Source organism: Cydia fagiglandana, chromosome 25 (assembly GCF_963556715.1).
Source record: "Cydia fagiglandana chromosome 25, ilCydFagi1.1, whole genome shotgun sequence".
Taxonomy (NCBI): Eukaryota; Metazoa; Arthropoda; class Insecta; order Lepidoptera; family Tortricidae; genus Cydia; species Cydia fagiglandana.
Window position 1 is genome coordinate 4217873 of NC_085956.1, and position 18555 is coordinate 4236427.

At 41.9% G+C, this 18555-nt stretch overlaps 3 protein-coding genes across 3 annotated transcripts in view; all 3 read left to right on the forward strand.

Moving 5' to 3' along the window:
• The window catches only part of LOC134677131 (methionine--tRNA ligase, cytoplasmic), a 32596-nt gene extending 23182 nt beyond the window's left edge, over positions 1-9414 (forward strand). Inside the window, exons 17-24 of the mRNA XM_063535590.1 lie at positions 251-399; positions 1041-1173; positions 2077-2220; positions 3638-3776; positions 5271-5336; positions 5915-6085; positions 6647-6820; positions 9228-9414. Of these exons, the coding sequence (XP_063391660.1) occupies positions 251-399; positions 1041-1173; positions 2077-2220; positions 3638-3776; positions 5271-5336; positions 5915-6085; positions 6647-6820; positions 9228-9341 (1090 nt within the window). The 3' untranslated portion in view covers positions 9342-9414. The remainder of the gene's footprint in view (positions 1-250; positions 400-1040; positions 1174-2076; positions 2221-3637; positions 3777-5270; positions 5337-5914; positions 6086-6646; positions 6821-9227) is intronic.
• A 2188-nt stretch (positions 9415-11602) lies between these two features.
• Positions 11603-14286, forward strand: LOC134677029 (cytochrome P450 6B2-like). The gene is made up of 3 exons (XM_063535450.1): positions 11603-12745; positions 13329-13576; positions 14101-14286. Exons 1-3 carry the CDS (start codon positions 11637-11639, stop codon positions 14277-14279), a joined length of 1536 nt encoding a protein of 511 aa, XP_063391520.1. The 5' UTR covers positions 11603-11636; the 3' UTR covers positions 14280-14286.
• Positions 14287-16567: 2281 nt separating this feature from the next.
• LOC134677028 (cytochrome P450 6B2-like) overlaps positions 16568-18555 on the forward strand; it is a 38227-nt gene continuing 36239 nt past the window's right edge. Inside the window, exon 1 of the mRNA XM_063535448.1 lies at positions 16568-17823. Within this exon, the coding sequence (XP_063391518.1) occupies positions 16712-17823 (1112 nt within the window). The 5' untranslated portion in view covers positions 16568-16711. The remainder of the gene's footprint in view (positions 17824-18555) is intronic.

Below are 18555 nucleotides of genomic sequence, written 5' to 3' on the forward strand. Positions count from 1 at the left end.
TCCCTTGTTATAGTTTGTAGATTTCTAATAGGCCCCGACGGCTGGAAAGATTCGCAAGGCTCTGGTACGGAAGCCGTAGCCCAATTGGCAGAGCTAACGCACGGATTGCGGAGGTGGCGGGTTCAAGTCCTGCCGGAAGCGTAATTTTTCAGTTTTTTCCTTTAAAGTAAAATTTGGAATTATCTGGTGCTTTATTTTATGCAAAATAATTTATTTTAAATACAGTACGAGTATACCCTATTGTCCACAGAAATAACTCGGAGCTGCTGAACAACCTGGGTAACTTCTGCCACCGTTCGCTGAGTTTCTGCGCCAACTCCTTCAAAGGGAGGGTCCCGGAGCTGCGCGCCGCGCGCGCAGACTTCGAGCTCATGGCGCTCGTCAATAGGGAGCTCGTCGGTAAGTAAATTCTTTCTCTAGTCGTTTTCTTCATTGATGAAGGTCGTGTCCGTCTTGAAATTTTCTGATGACCTCTGTCACCAATCGCTTCCATCCCACCCTGCTCTCGGCCTTGTTCATGGCGGAGGCCTGTAAGGGTAGAGACCTGATCCGACCACCGAGCAGGAGCAGGTATGAGGTAACTAAATAAAATAAATAAGTATAAGGGGACATATTACCAGGCGTGGCTGACTCCGCGATTTCGTCGCTTTGCAACAGGTAGCTAAAAGTGCATCCGTTCCACACCAATTTTGGTGGCTAGCCATAAAGCCGCGCGTGGCGCTGTCGCCACCTAACGGCCATATTTGTCCTGATCGTAACAGACGCGTTTTGTTAGAGAGTGAGTTTTCTGTATCTAGTAGGTACTATTATTTATTCTGTGATCTTACACAGATCAACCTAACACCCAACTAAGCAAAACACCCATCACCCAGGAACAAATATGTGTGTTCATCTCACAAATAAATGCTTACCAAGATTCGAACCCGGGACCATCGGCATCATAGGCAGGGTTCACTACCCATTAGGCCAGACTGGTCGTCAAATTTCTGATTTTTATTTCCGAAATAGTTTATTTATTTATGTTTTCCTATTTATTTCAGCTTACGTCCAACACATGGAGAAGGGGCGGCTACGAGAAGCCCTAAAACATGTCCTTCTAATATCCAAACTTGGAAACCAACATATGCAATCCTCACAACCGTGGGTGCTGCTCAAAGGCACAGATGATGACAAGTAAGTTACAATAATATGGTGGCTAACAAGGATACAAGCCGTCTAAAACACGTACTTCTTGTAGTCGAGAACAAAACTTATAACGGCTGCGTATATCCTATCTTCAGTTACGGATAGCTAGTCTGGGGAAATTTTGTGAATAAGAGAAGTTATAAATTATTTTCTGTAAAAAAGCAATCAAGCAAAAGCATGACAAGTTAGATACTCTACGGTGGTGGTAACTAAGCACACGGCCTGTCTAAAACTTGTATTTATCATATCCAAACTTGGAAACCAACATATGCAGTCCTCACAATCATAGGTAGGTCACCTCCTAAGCATGTTAGAAAGTGGTACACATTTCTTTTAAGAGCCCATCAACGTGCACACTAGCGCCACTGCTAAATAATCGTGATTATTTAAATTTAACGAAAGATATTTCAAAAATGGGGTAGCTTCGTACTGTATTTTGTATTGAAATACCTTTTGAATACATCAAACTAGTTTTTGTTGCTGGATTCGTCGATCTATGAACTCAAAACAAAAACGGCCGTTTTAACTTTGGACGCATTGATTGAAAAATCCAGCAACATTAAAACTGGTTTGATGTATTCAAAAGGTACTTAAATACAAAATACAGTACGTAGCGGCACCCTTCAATAAATATCTTTCGTTAAAATTTAAATAATCACGATTATTTAGCGAAAGAGGTATGTCAGGATCGTAGCAAGTGGAAATCCGTGGTTTCTGCCTACCCCTCCGGGAAATAGGCGTGATTATATAGCTCACAAATATCTGAACACGCCTCTATTGTCAAGGCGTTAGAGTGCGTGTCCAGATATTGTGAACACCTTGGCCGCTCTGATATATCTGATGGGGACTGTACAAATAGACCCACCCTAATATTCACCTTTTTTCTTTCAGAGAACGGGGTTCGACAGCTATAGCAATGTGCTGTCAACTTGTAGCATTGCTATGTGCGTTGCTAACGCCATACATGCCGGCCACCGGCCGTCGCTTACGGGACCAGCTTAACGTGACCCCTGACACGCTGAGACTCAACCCCACGTGAGTGTCTACCTTAGTTGGTTAAGTTTAGTCTGCAGTGTGGCGTTGTAATATAAACTTTATTACTGTAGTATAGAGGTGCTTTCTGCTTGGCGGGGAATAAGTAAAGTTGTCAACTATGTAGTAGCATTGTAGTAGCTATGTGTGTTACTAACGCCATACATGCCAGCCACCGGCCGTCGCTTCCGGGACCAGCTTAACGTGACTCCTGACACGCTGAGACTCTATCTCACGTGAGTGTCTACCTTAGTTGGTTAAGTTTAGTCTGCAGTGTGGCGTTGTAATATAAACTTTATTACTGTGGTATAGAGCTGCTTTCTGCTTGGCTGGATATAAGTAGAATTGTCAACTTGTAGCATTGCAATGTGTGTTACTAACGCCATACATGCCTGCCACCGGCCGTCGCTTCCGGGACCAGCTTAACGTGACCCCTGACACGCTTATGCGAACTGCCAAGGAATGGAATTCCCTGCCGGCGTCTATATTTCCGTGTTCTTATAACCCGGCAACCTTCAAATCAAGAGTGAACAGGCACCTTCTGGGCGAGCTCGCTCCATCGTAGGCCACGTCTACGCCTCGGCTAGTCTGTGGCCATGAGTAAGCCCATTCATAATAATAATAAAAAAAAAAAAAAGACTCAACCCCACGTGAGGGCCCCCCCCACATCTGGCGTCTTTCGAGCGTCGGCGTCTGTCGGCGTCGGTCCAGCGCTATGGAAAATGACGTCGCTGCGCAGTTGCGTCGACGCCGCGTCAACGTTGCGTCGACGTCGGCCATAGAATTGTAGACGCCGACGCTCGAAAGACGCCAGATGTGGGGGGGCCCTGAGTGTCTACCTTAGTTGGTTAAGTTTAGTCTGCAGTGTGGCGTTCCAATATATACTTTATTACTGTGGTATAGAACTGCTTTCTGCTTGGCTGGGTAGAAGTAGGGTTGACAACTAGTGGCGTTAAGACGCCTGCGTGCTAATTTGAACTTTATTACTGTGGTAGAGAGCTGCTTTCTGCAGCTCTATTTTCGTACATTTAAAGGGTTAACTAGTATGGGACTGTTCTTTTAGATAATATTCTTGTAAAAGGCTTACAGATCTAAGGGACTGTGACGATATGAAATTATTTGATATGAAAGTGAAAGAATATTTTATAAACAGGACATATTATTCTATCGACAAATATTTTGCTAATGTATTAAATTAACCTGACATTAATATCCACTCATATTTAAATTGTATACCTACTGTATTTATTCTTTTTTATTCCTCTGTTTGTTTGTTTTACTTGTGTTATTTTATATCGTTTTATTCTTTGTATATCTATTGTTGTGACTTTAAGTGAAATTAACTGTATTTGCATACACGATAGCAAATAAAATTTGATTGATTGATTAATTTGGCCTAATAACCAATTGACTTGTACAGGAATCCGTCCTTCATCCAGTACCTGCCAGCAGGACACGTGATAGGCAAGCCGGAGCCACTGTTCACCAAGATAGAACCGGAGGTACTCGAGAAACTGAGAGCCAAGTACGCCGGCACGCAGGACGATAGGGAAAAGAAGGTGTGTATTAAGTATTAACCTTAGAGGATATAACCAACGGAGACGCCATGTCTAAAATTTTCGGTACAAAATAGTCTGCCGTTTTTTGCGGGGGAGGGGCACATCAAATGTATAGGTACGTCATGTCAGATAAACGTCAGTCCATACATATGGTTGACATGAGGTTGACCATTGGCCGCCTATTTTCGACAGAGGGGAACGCCTGTTAATGGCGGCTCCATTGTTAATTACTCCGAGGTATTAACCGACCTCCAATAGGGAATATTACCACAGAATAAGAAATACACACAGAACACACAATACAAAAAAAAACAAATCAAATCAAATATCATTTATTATCAGGCAACTATAAGGCCCATAGATACACCTTACAAACTAACATATTACATACAATAGTAAAATCTTACAAGCTAAAAAATTATTACTATAAGGGGCTATTCATAAATTACGTCATTTCAAATTAGGGGGGGGGGGGGAGGGTCTGGACATCGGATGACGGTAGCATGAAGTAGGAGGAAATGGGGTCATTTGAAGCATGATTTTTGGATGATTATGGGGGGGAGGGTCAAAAATCGTCAAAAATCGATGACGTAATTTATGGATAGCCCCTAAGTAGGTACCTAGTATTTAGATAGTGACTTTAATATCTCTGTAACGATTTCATCTTCCGCACCAATTGTAAGTCTCTGTTTGGCCCAATGGTTGACTGGTAGATAATGCCTTATGGTATTAAGTCCGCCATTTGTACTTTCTTGTATTGTGCAATAAAGGTTAAATAAATAAATAATAAGTAATAGGGTACTAAGTAATAACGGTAAAATAAGTAACAGAATTAATTTTAGTATAAGGTTTCAATAACTGGCCACCTTATACTAAAATGAATTTTATTTATAGGTGAATTGAATTCATTTTTGGTTTGGGGTAGCCAGTTACTAGCGAATTTCCCAAGTACTATCGTACAGAAAGGAAACTTCCGACAAAACCGAAGTTTGACAGCGATTCAGTGACGAATCATGCTGTCCCTTTCTAAAACTCGGCTATTTATTAGGATTGTCAAAAATCAAGTAATTATCTTATCTGTGGTCGTGCACGGAAAGGGACGTCAAGTTGTGCCAACCCTAATAATTGCTCGGAGCAATGCTCAGCCGAATGGAACCGAGAATGCCCGAACGCTCTAGTTTCCTCATAAAGATCTGTATATTACAACGCACATGTGCACGTATGCGCACACGCATTAGGTGTGCACATGGTATAATAATATACTCCGCCTGGTACTCTCTTCCGACCACGTGACTGACACAAGCGTACGTCATCATGCGACAGCTCTATATGATAATATGCGATAGCGCTATATAAAGTGGCAACATTATAGTGACGTAGGCTTGTGTCACTCTGGGAAGAGACTATGGGTGTGCACAGGCCTTTAACGGACTTCCAATAGTTAATTTTGACACTTTTTTTTAGAATATTAAATTAAAGTGTTTTTTTTTTCAGCAAAACGGTGACGTCACAAGTGTAAGTGGTAGCGTGGCCGAATTAGAGAAAGCTGTGGCGGAACAGGTATTTATTTTGTAATATTATACTACTTATTTATTCTGAGTATGACTGATGACCTGACTTGGTACCTAAAGGTCGCGGGAGTCCGCTGGATGCGGGTGGCGCAAGACCGGTCATTGTGGCACTCTTTGGGGGAGGCCTATATCCAGCAGTGGACGTCCTCTGGCTGATATGATGATGATGACGATGATTTATTTATTCTGAGTAGATTATTGCTGACTTCATGTCATACAACTACGGAACGAATCAAATTATTTTTATCAAATATCACCAGACCAGTCTACAAATATATGAATTACAAATTGAAATAGATGTGCGAATTACCTATTCTACAAATCGTCGGGTGACAAGCAAAAGTCACTAAGTACCATCACAAGTTCATAGCCATAGTGAACCATATTAGTACTAAAAGAAGGTTGATTTTTGTTTATTTTTTTTTTTGTAATTTGTGACTTTTGCTTGTCACCTGACGAAATGGCCCTTTAAATTTTCGACGTAGTTATGTTATGTGCTTATTATAGCACATGGTGTCGCAATGAACCACCAGATGTACTGTAAACAAAATTAACCTTAATTTTCAGGGTGAAAAGGTCCGGAAGCTCAAAGCGTCGACGAAAGACAAGGCAGTATGGACACCGGAAGTGAACAAACTGCTGGAACTGAAGAAACAGCTGACGGCTGCCCAGGCACAGGCGCAAGCCTCGCCCACTTCCGGTTCCGTGGCCGACTTGGAGAAGGCAGTGGCTGAACAGGTATTTGTAAAATAAATAAATAGGTAAATGATTATTATTCTTACGCTAATATTTAAAGTATCTTACACTAATATTTAATAATTTGAAGTGTGTTTTTTTTTGTAAAATATGAGTATGACCCGAAATAACAAAACACTTGTCCATTATTTTTTAATGTCCTGTATTTTTTGTATTATTTCCATATATTAATTTAATATTTCGTCAGGATCTTGTATCATCAGCAAAGATCAGCAAAAGTCACTAATTACTAAAAAAAAAACAAACAAATATCGACCTTCTTTCAGTACTAATATGGTTCACTATGGCTATGAACTTGTGGTGATACTTAGTGACCTTTGCTTGTCACCCGACGATTTACATTATTTTGATAATTTGCTATACTTGGTCAAGCAGATCTTGTCAGTAGAAAAAGGCGGCAAATTTGAAAAATGTAGGCGCGAAGAGTAATCGTCTCATAGAAAATTTGACTTTCGCGCCTTTTTCTACTGACAGGGTTTGCTTGACCATCTATATTTTGCTACATTTTGTTATAAAAATCAACATTAGTCATTCAATCCACAGGGCGACAAAGTGCGACAACTCAAAGCGTCGACCAAAGACAAGGCGGTATGGGCACCGGAAGTCAACAAACTGCTCGATCTGAAGAAACAGTTGACGGCCGCGCAGCAGGCCGCGCCCACTTCCGGTGCGGCCGGCGACAGTGTTGCCAGCTTGGAAAAAGCTATCGCGGAGCAGGTAAATCGACCGAGCACGACATGCGAGCGAAGCGTTTCCGTTTAAGCCTGGGTTTTCGTATTTCTGTCCGGCTGTTCTTCGCTGCAGGGCTCGTCGAGTGAGTGACCGTTAGTGTAAAAGCGTGAGCGACCGATGAGTGAGTGACTGCGAGGGACCACGAGAGTGAATGTGTGAGTGGCCGAGAAGTGAGTGACCATGATAGAGTGGTCTTGTGAGTGATCGAGAAGTGAGTGACCACGATAGAGTGGTCTTGTGAGTGACCGAGAAGTGAGTGACCACGATAGAGTGGTCTTGTGAGTGACTGAGGGAGTACAAGAGTGACTTGGTAAGTGAGAAATGACCAAGACAAGGTAGTATGGATACCGGAAGTGTAGAGAATTCAGAGTGTATGAGTGACTGGGTGAATGAGAGAAGGACGAAGATAAGGTGGTATGGGCACCGGAAGTCAACAAACTGCTTGAGCTGAAGAAACAGTTGACGGCCGCGCAGCAGGCCACCCCCACTTCCGGTGCGGCCGGCGACAGTGTTGCCAGCTTGGAAAAAGCTATCGCGGAGCAGGTAAATCGACCGAGCACGAAATGCGAGCGAAGCGTTTCCGTTTCAGCTTGGGCTTTCGTATTTTTGTTCGGCTGTTCTTCGCTACAGGGCTCGTCGAGTGACCGTTAGTGTAAAAGCGTGAGCGACCGATGAGTGACTGCGAGGGACCACGAGAGTGAATGTGTGAGTGGCCGAGAAGTGAGTGACCATGATAGAGTGGTATTGTGAGTGACCGAGAAGTGAGTGACCACGATAGAGTGGTCTTGTGAGTGACTGAGGGAGTACAAGAGTGACTTGGTACGTGAGAAATGACCAAGACAAGGTAGTATGGATACCGGAAGTGTAGAGAATTCAGAGTGTATGAGTGACTGGGTGAATGAGAGAAGGACGAAGATAAGGCGGTATGGGCACCGGAAGTCAACAAACTGCTTGAGCTGAAGAAACAACTGACGGCCGCGCAGCAGGCCACGCCCACTTCCGGTGCGGCCCGCGACAGTGTTGCCAGCTTGGAGAAAGCTATCGCGGAGCAGGTAAATCGACCGAGCACGAAGTGCGAGCGAAGCGTTTCCGTTTCAGCCTGGGCTTTCGTATTTCTGTCCGGCTGTTCTCCGCTACAGGGCTCGTCGAGTGAGTGACCGTTAGTGTAAAAGCGTGAGTGAGTGACTGCGTGAGTGAATGTGTGAGTGACCGAGAAGTGAGTGGCCATGATAGAGTGGTCTTGTGAGTGACCGAGGGAGTACATGAGTGACTTGGTAAGTGAGAAATAAATCGACCGAGCACGAAATGCGAGCAAAGCGTTTCCGTTTCAGCTTGGGGTTTCGTATTTCTGTTCGGCTATCCTCAGCTACAGGTCTCGTCGAGTGAGTGACCAATTGACCATTAGTGTAAATGTGTGAGTGAACGGGGAGTGAGTGACTGAGAGGGATCACGAGATTGCATGTTGCATGTGTGAGTGACCGAAAGAGTAGGAAATTGACTTGGTAATTAAAAAATGAGTTGTCCGAGTGACAGCGAAACAGAAAAACATTTCAGTGACGAAAATGAAATAGAAGATTGTTAACCAAGGGATGAAAAGCACCTATTAATTTCTGACTACCTATTTTTTCACTTGAACGGAGCGAGAGCGCCAAAAGTTCGAGTTAGAATGTTGCTTTTCACTCGACTTTTCATTTCGAATTCGAGAAAAGTATAACACATTTGTATTTTACAAAAAAATACTAAGTATAAAGTTTTTTAGTACTTTTCGAGGATAATATCGATACCATTTTAATAAAAAGGATCGTCCTTTTATTGATTCCGGACGGATTTGTTGTAGAATGGAAATTATACAACTAATCCATTTAGAACCGACTTTTCATTGCGTAAATAGCCCTAGAGCAGAAACGTATCACTTTCTGCCTGCTTCATAGATAAGCAATGAGCCACTTTCAGAGCATTAGAAATTTAACTTTAACCTTATTTTTCACCACACCAGCTCGGAAAGGCTTACTTGTAATTCACATGTGAGGCAAAGTAATCAAATGCAAATTTTAAGTTTTCTTATGTTTGCTGGTAGAATTGACTTTTAAATGATGATTTTCGATGATAAATATTTATTAACATTCATTTGAATTTGATTTTGTTTGATATTTTACATTTAATATTTGCTTCGGGTTGGTGTGGTGAAAAATTTTGTGTTTTACTCGGAGACAAATTTTGTTTAATCGTCGTGCTTTGAAACCCTCGCAACGCTCAAGATCCCATTTTTCGAACCACTCGCTAGACTCGTGGTTCAATTTTGGAATCTTTCGCTTGCTCGGGTATCAATATTAGCACGAGCGGTTAAAGAACAACTTTGCCCCCTTGTAAAACAAATAAGTATTCTTTGCAGGGCGACAAAGTGCGAAAGCTGAAGGCCTCAACCAAGGACAAGGCTGTATGGACCCCAGAGGTCAATGTCCTCTTGGACCTTAAGAAGCGACTCGCGGCCTTACAAACCAAGTAGATAGTAACGGTGGGGGTTAAGGGAGGGTTAAAGGCATTTAATTTAACGAGAATAAATTATTTATTATCATTTACCTAAACATTTTTTTATTTATACCTACACCTTACGTTTTATGTTATCCTATTTCGTCGGCTGACAAGCAAAAGTCACTAACTAACACCATGAAATTATTGGACAATAAACCGTGTTACAAGTGTAATAAAGTGCATTGTTACTTTAATTTTTTGATAGTACTTAGTGACTTTTGCTTGTCACCCGACGATTTCTTTTTTTAAAGATTTTATAGTTATTACTAGTTACAGTAACAACATATACTAATATGTGGTTACTGTGACAAAGCTGTGCACATTCGATTTAAGCTTTCATAAATAATACGTTTTTGGCTAAAATTTCATTTTTGGTACAAGCTTTTATCGCCGACTGTACTTTTTTTCCACAGGCAACTAATACTCATCGAGACAATTCTAAAAACCCCAAACACAATTAGGTTTCGTTGTTTTATCACAGAGTTCCTATGGCCACCTCCGGTCTCCATCATCAGATCAGCTCAATGACACCATAATTTTGCATTGTCACCCGACTTACGTATGTAAGTATGCAAAATTTCAGTCAATCGGAAACCGGGAAGTGGATCAAATTTAACTTGCAAGATTTGATTACAGACAGACAGACAGACAACGGTCAGGTGAAACTAAATAAAAGCTTGTATTAAAAACTATTACAAGTCGAACTGTCAACTTTAAGTATTATTCTCTGTCACTCTTATTACGCCTTCATTGGGGTAAAAGAGAAAGATCCCCGCAATTTGCGAAATTCGGTTTTGGCGGTAGGCCGTAGGTCCCGGTCTAGCGTGAGTCATCCTTTAATTCAGGTTTTTGCTGTCACGATATGTGAATTTAGAGTACTTAGGTACATTCAAAGTTCAAAGCCAAATTATTAATTATCTAATCGCGAATCTGGCCGCGTAGCCAAGATGCCAATCGCTTACGCTCCGTAGCGATCGAAACGCAACTGTCACTGTCGCACTAACATGGAAGAGTGATAGAGAGACACAAACCTTTCGCTGTCGAAGCGATAGCGATTGTAACCTTGGCTAGGCAGGCTGGCTAGACTGTTAGTGTTATCGTGCATTTTCATTCATAGGTACCTACTTATCCGTAGTCCGTACCTATCAAAGAGAATAGATAGTATAGAGGGGTCCTGTCATAGTAAATTCTGTAGTCACTGTAAAGTTACTGCCATCTATCGACACACGACTAAAACTCAAAATAAAGACGTATAAAATTATCAACAAAAATGTGTATATATGGATATTAAATTATTTTATTATTTTTATATCATTTTGACCCATGTTCATTCCCTGATATCTATGTGTTAAAATTGTTAAATACGAAACGGTGTCGTCACGCCATCTAGCCGAGCATAGGCCAAAGGTGTGTGCGCCATCTATCCGAGAATGACTTTTTCTTGATTTCACTTTATTCTTCTATACGAAGTTATATATGTCTTTGGTACCTATGTAGAACATGAACATGGGTCAAAATGATATAAAAATAATAAAATAATAAGAGTCGTGGATTGTATGGGACGCAATACATTCCACGACTTCTCTTTCCGCACATACTACATGAATTGGGGCGAACGAGATGCACAATAACACAATAAAATCATTCACATATCTGCTGTCATTGGTGTAGGTACTTACTTTGGTATTTTTTGGCCTGTAAGGTTTGATAACAATTAAACATTTGATGTAGTGCACAGTTGTTTTCCATCGTATTTTCTCGGAAACGTTCGTATTTGTCATGCTACTTCAGTCAACCTCTGTACTTTTTGTACCGAGACTAACTGAAATAGCGAGACACGTTCGTACGTTTCCGTGGATATACGAAGGAAAATTGACGTTAGATGTTGGCTACGAAACCACTCTTTCTTTACTTATACTCTTACTCTTTTTTTTCTTTCTTTATGGCTCTATTTTATTGCGGTAGCGGCCCTACTCTCAGCACGTGCAGCATTTTATAATTTCTAAGTAGGTATGTAGGTAATATGTATATTATAAAACCAAACAATATCTACAGGCCATCAATTAAAGTCAAATATCCAGATAACGTATGCGATTTGAGTTATCACATCAGTCATAGTGCTTAGCAATAAAAACCAGTCACCAGCCAGTGAGGTTATATTCGTCTTGTAAATACGTAGTGTTACTGTGTGCAATAAAATTGTTACGCGGATACCGGCGTCATTATCTGTGTTGACCTCCAGCCTGAGTTACGTCGTTACGTAAACGCTATGATACCGCTCATAGCGGCGTGCCTTGTTATTGTTTGCTGTCTGTACGCGTTCAGCACGCGCGGATATGACTACTGGCAGAAAAAAGGAGTGCAACATGAGAAACCACTGCCATTTATCGGAAGCACAGGAAGAATCTTTGCCCAGAAGATGAGCATGACCGAATACTTCACGGAGCTGTACCGAAAATATCCAAAGGAGAAACTGGTTGGATATTACTTTTCGCGAGAAAAAGCTGTAGTGCTAAGAGATCCGGAGCTCGTGAAATGTGTTTTGATCACCGACTTCCAATATTTTTATCCTCGTGGAATCAATTATCACAGGGATGTCGTGGAGCCGATGTTTAAGAACCTGTTTTTCGCGGATGGGGATCTGTGGAAGCTGCTGCGGCAGAGGATGACGCCCGCCTTCACGTCCGGCAAGCTGAAGGCGATGTTCCCTCTGATCGTGGAGAGGACCGAACGGCTGCAGCGCTCCGCCGCCGCCAAGCTAGGTTCAGAAGTAGACGTGCGAGACCTCATGGCGCGCTACACCACAGACTTCATCGGCGCCTGCGGCTTCGGCATCGATGCTAACTCGATCGACGACGAAGACGCTCCATTCCGAAAGCTGGGCAAACGTATATTCACACCTTCTCTCAGAGATATCATTGTTACTGTTGCAAAATGGTTGGCCCCGGATTTGTTCAAGCATTTAAGAACTGTTGGTCCAGAAGTAGAACGGGATACGTTGAGTTTAGTGAGAGGTATTGTGGAGCAAAGAAACTACCTGCCTTCAGGCAGAAACGATTTCATAGATCTTTTGCTAGAGTTGAAACAGAAAGGCAAAATTGTTGGTGAATCGATAGAGCACAGGAATTCGGATGGCACACCGAAGATAGCAGAGTTAGAGATGGATGACCTGCTGATGGCAGCGCAGGTGTTCGTGTTCTTCGCGGCGGGGTTCGAGACGTCCTCGTCAGCGACCAGCTACACGCTGCACCAGCTCGCCCTGCACCCTGACCAGCAGGCCAAGTGCCAGCAGGAGATCGACGAGGTACTCGCCAGATACGGCGGGAAACTGTGCTACGATGCCGTGAGCGAAATGAAATATTTGAAAATGTGTTTCTAGTAAGTACATTAACAACAATTCTCTGTACCTATTTAGCATTTAAGTTAAGTACCTAACTGATTTGTATTTTGAGATTTACTCAATCTCAAAGACCTGTAAAAACCTTCTTCGAAAATTTCACCTCCTCATCTTAGTACTGTTGCATCCTGAAGGATCCCGGAGTCATTTTTGACCTTATCCTAAGAATTGGCTTAGGCACTGGCTTTTACGAAAGTTGCCAGTCTTCCAGCTCAAATAGGATACTATGCCTTATTGGGATTAGTACCGTTTCCTTTAGACGTTTTCCTATATCCTAAGTGCTCAGGAGTAAGAACAGTACAGGACATGAGCGCAGCCAAAGTACTGCCTGCTCGTTTTAGCCGAATGGTGTCAAGTTCCGACGGTTCCACAGCCGGCTCCTTGGCATTGAGGGGTTGTGTAATGCATCGCAGCCATAATGTGATCTAAAGTTTGCATTACTTGTAAGATATACCTACTTATTTTATATAATATGTATTCTAGTTATAAGGTATTCATCTATGGCGGGCCAACTGGTGTTCATTTTAATTTGCTTTAGAGTTTAGACAACCATTTCTTTTCCAGTGAAAGCTTGCGTCTATTCCCATCACTGGGATTCCTGATCCGAAAATGCGCAAAGCCCTACACGTTCCCAGGCACTGGCGTGAGCATAGATGAGGGTGTAGCCGTGATCATTCCAGTCCAGGGCCTGCAAACTGATGAGCAGTACTTCGAGGAACCGGGGCAGTTCCGACCGGAGAGATTCCATCCGGGCAACCGTGTACCAAATCATGTGTATCTGCCGTTTGGTGAAGGTCCCAGAGCATGCATTGGTAAGCAAAATCAAAGATGTAACTTCGTCTAAGATGAATAAAGTGTAAGAAAAAAACGTGTCTCGGAAATCAAGAAAAATTCATTCTCGCATAGATGGCGCACACACCTTTGGCCTATGCTCAGCTAGATGGCGTGACGACACCGTTTCATATTTAACAATTTTAACACATAGATATCAGTGAATGAACATGGGTAAAAATTATATAAAAATAATAAAATCATTTATCCATATATATTCTTTGTTTTGATAATTTTATACGTGTTTATTTTGTAGTTATAGTCGTCTGTCCATAGATGGCAGTCAATTTACAGAGACAACATTTACTATGACAGGACGCCTCTATACTATCTATTCTTTTTGGCAAAATATAGCCAAACCAATTTGTCAGTCAGTAACCAGGAAAACTATACTCATCCTTTTCTTTTGGGTGCTAGTACTAATGTAAGACAAATATAGTATGATTCTCTCTGTCTATGATTGAAATGAGACAGTCCTTTTACAATTTCCCTAATGTTTTTTCAGGAGAGCGTTTGGGCTTGATGCAGTCGCTCGCTGGGCTGGCAGCGCTGCTACGCCAGTGCTCAGTGGCGCCATCTATTAGCACCAAGAGGAACCCTCCCAAGGACGCCACGGGACACGTCGTCCAGAGTATTAAGGGGGGTGTGCCGTTGCTTTTGAGGGAGAGGAAAATAAACGAGTAAAGGCTGATGGTTGGTTTTGATTCTACCCTCCAAAGAAAGTTCTCTCTTGTACAGTCTACTCTTGTAGTTGAAATAGGAACTTTTTTATGTAACTACTAGCTTTTTTATGTATCTATTACACAATAAATTACAAATTACAAATTTTGCCCGTGACTTCGTCTGCGTGGAATTACCTTAGTGACGGCAGCTAACGTAGGTAGAGCGCCTGGATAAGCTAATATCAATTTCTTTTACTCGTTTTTTGGTGTCCAACGATCAGGGACCGAGAGTAACAATTGCAAGTCCCGCAAATACAGTATAATCGTCTGATGCCTTGTTTTCTTCAAATAAAAACGTCACTTCCACATCTGTGACACTGACACATCTCGTATCGTTTCTAGATCTAATAATTGACGTATATTTAAGTTCGAATCAGGCAGTCGGTTTCGGCCGCAACTAGAACAAAATATCTGTAAAATATCTAGGGTTGCCAGATCGAAAGGGGCTATTATAGGGAAAAAATAAAAAATAATCGGGATTTTGGAACTTAAGTCGGGAATATTCTGAAACCCCTTTATCCCTCACCACATAGGTAGTCTCTCGCCACGCGCGCCCTGCACGCGCGCTGATGCGCTCGACGACAGTTCGGAACTTGAAATTATTGTTTTATAACGTGAAGCTGTTTTTCGGGACAGTTTTCACTTTGTCGGGAATCGGGAACACATGTTAAAAATCGGGAGAATCCCGCCAAATACCGACCATCTGGCAACCCTAAAAATATCTGGGTTTGTTTGGACACTAGTTATAATACCTACTGCCGTATTCGAACTTCAAGATATTCACAAGAGACGACACGTACTAGATCCATTCTAGATACGTTATAGTTTAGATATCAAATTATCAACTAGTTCTCTTTTGCAGCGCAATTCGGGCAACCAATGACACTTTTACGTTAGATAGAGCAAGATATATATTAGATGTGAATTGGATCTCTAGTCATATCCTGAGGAAAACGGTTCAAGAGTATCTCCAGAATCGCGCAAATGTCAAATTTGACAGGTTAGATCTTAAACATATCGTTATCGTATCTTGGTGATGACTAAAAGATATCTATAGACGGTCAAGCAAATCTTGTCAGTAGAAAAAGGCGGCAAATTTAAAAAACGTAGGCGCGAAGTGTTATCGTCCCATAGAAAATTTGAATTTCGCGCCTTTTTCTATAATAAATGTCTATTTCAAAATCCGAATCGGGCCCATATGCAATATGCACGTACAGATGATGACGACATGACTGTCTGTTGTTCACCTTGAAGCGAGAATCAGGATAAACTTGACAAATTCAGGTTATTATAAAATGTATAAATGATGTGAGTAAGATCACAACACCATATAAAACAAAGTCCCTCGCCGCGTCTGTCTATTTGTATGTTCGTGAAAAACTCAAAACTTCTGAACGGATTTTCATGCGGTTTTCACATATCAATAGAGTAATTCTTGGGGAAGGTTTAGTATAATTTGTTAACCCGTGCGAAGCAAAGAGAAATATTACGACAAAATAAGGAAATATAATAGATGTATTTAATCTTATACACTATGTCGTAATTTGGGAGTTAAATAACATAATTTTTATTGTTATTGACAAAACAAAAAGATCTACAGTATGACATTTTAGTAGGTACCTATAGGCAACTATAGGTAATTAAGTTTTCTTACTCATAAGATAATTATCGCGTTGATTTGGACGCGACCTATGGGTTAATTATTGCAAAGAAAATACATACATTAGAATACAACAGAAACATAGCTATAGGTTAGGTACCTATAAGATAAGTAGGATTTAATGTTTTTGTGGGTGCCCCTTGTATCCTGCTAAAATTAATTTGTTTGCTCACGGTAATTTGAATGTTTAGATTATAATTATTTCTCAATCAAATAAAAACGGCTGCACAATTTTGTTGAGTGAGTGTTTTTACATTCAATCCACTGTCGCGGGTTCAATCCTGGCTCGTATCAATATTTTTTTCTAAAATTACGTACGGAATATCACTTGATATTAACTATCTAACAAGGAAAACATCGTGAAGAAACTTGTAAGTATACGTAATTAGGTAATTTATAATTTGGCTTCAAACTTTTAATGGTTGCCGTACCTACCTACTGTAAATTCACAAAACGTGACAGCAAATAGGTACCTAAATTTATTTGCATAATTATGTTTTCTTTCCGACCCCTATACGACATTAATTGGAGGTATTATAACCGGTTAGCTCGCTACTAACAGAAAGCGAATGAAAAATTCCACGTAAACTTGCTAGAGTGACGTCCAAACGGTCGCACCGAGTGGCCGTATTATAAGTAAGCATTTTATAAGTAACAAGATTGTAAACATTTTAAATTCTACATAAATACTAACTGTGGTGACTTGTGACCTCGTCAAACGATTTACATAAACAATGATTCTATTGATTACGTTTTTAGTGATAATAGTGCTCCTATATTTATTAATCACGAGAAAACATGACTACTGGAAAGTAAGAGGTGTCAAATATGAAGAGCCGGCGCCTATGGTCGGCAGCATATGGCGAGTGTTTAGACAAAAAGTCAGCTTGTCTCAGTATCTCGCAGAATTGTACCACAAGTATCCGAAAGAAAAGTTCGTCGGGTACTTTGGTGGCAGTGCTATCTCCCTCCTTGTGAGGGATCCGGAGCTTGTGAAACATGTTTTAGTGACCGATTTCCAGTATTTTTATCCGAGAGGGTTGAATACTCATAAGACAGTGATAGAGCCGATGATGAAGAATCTTTTCTTCGCTGATGGGGATCTGTGGAAGCTGCTGCGGCAGAGGATGACGCCGGCCTTCACGTCCGGCAAGCTGAAGGCGATGTTCCCTCTGATCGTGGAGAGGACCGAGCGACTGCAGCGCTCCGCCGCCGCCGCCGCGGAGCGCGGAGCGGAGGTGGACGTGCGCGACCTCATGGCGCGCTACACCACAGACTTCATCGGCGCCTGCGGTTTCGGCATGGACACAGACTCCATCACTAACGACAATTCCCCGTTCCGCGATCTGGGAAAGCGCATTTTTACTCCAACCCTAAAAGGCGTTATCTGTTCGTTTCTAAAGTGGACTTTCCCAGAAACATTCAAACATTTGCACCTCACAGCCTCTGATGTCACGAGAGATACGATTGATTTGGTGAGAAGCATCATGCAGGAGAGAAATTACAAGCCTGTTGGGAGAAACGACTTTATAGATTTGCTTTTCGAGTTGAAAGCGAAGGGGGTTATATATGGCGAGTCGCTGGAGAAGAGGAATGCTGACGGGACGCCGCAGACGGTGGAGCTGGAGTTGGATGAGCTGCTGATGGCGGCGCAGGTGTTCGTGTTCTTCGCGGCGGGGTTCGAGACGTCCTCGTCAGCGACCAGCTACACGCTGCACCAGCTCGCCCTGCACCCTGACCAGCAGGCCAAGTGCCAGCAGGAGATCGACGAAGTGCTCGCACGACATGACGGGAAATTATGCTACGATGCCGTCAAAGAGATGAAGTATCTACACATGTGTTTTAAGTGAGTGGTTTTGGTATTTTACTTAGGCTTGGTAGTTTTTAGAGTTCCGTACCCAAAGGGTAAAACGGGTCCCTATTACTAAGACTTCGCTGTCCGTCCGTCCGTCCGTCTGTCCGTCTGTCTGTCACCAGGCTGTATCTCACGAACCGTGATAGCTAGACAGTTGAAATTTTCACAGATGATGTATTTCTGTTGCCGCTATAACAACAAATACTAAAAACAGAATAAAATAAAGATTTAAGTGGGGCTCCCATACAGCAAACGTGATTTTTGACCAAAGTTAAGCAACGTCGGGCGTGGTCAGTACTTGGATGGGTGACCGGTTTTTTTGCATTTGTTTTTTTTTTTTTGCATTATGGTACGGAACCCTTCGTGCGCGAGTCCGACTCGCACTTGCCCGGTTTTTATGCATATCTATGTAGTATCAACAAAAAGTCCCTTAGAGTGTAGTCCGCTGAGAAAACCTCGGAGGGAGTTAATCTTGAAGCAAAACCGGTAGTGGAAGCAAACTTTTCTGAATTCTCTAAATTTGCTAGCATTTAAGGTGTCATCAAGTGATGCATACTCGTACAGTGACCTAATAAAAAGTATCACCTTTTTGTCCTTTACGCATCGTACTACCGAACAACACGCGAACGCGAAGCGAAGCGAATCAATCCTTTGATACCTATAGAAGTGTCCTTTTTTTTTTTGGGAGAAAAATCCGTTATGGATACCTCCGCACCGCAGGGA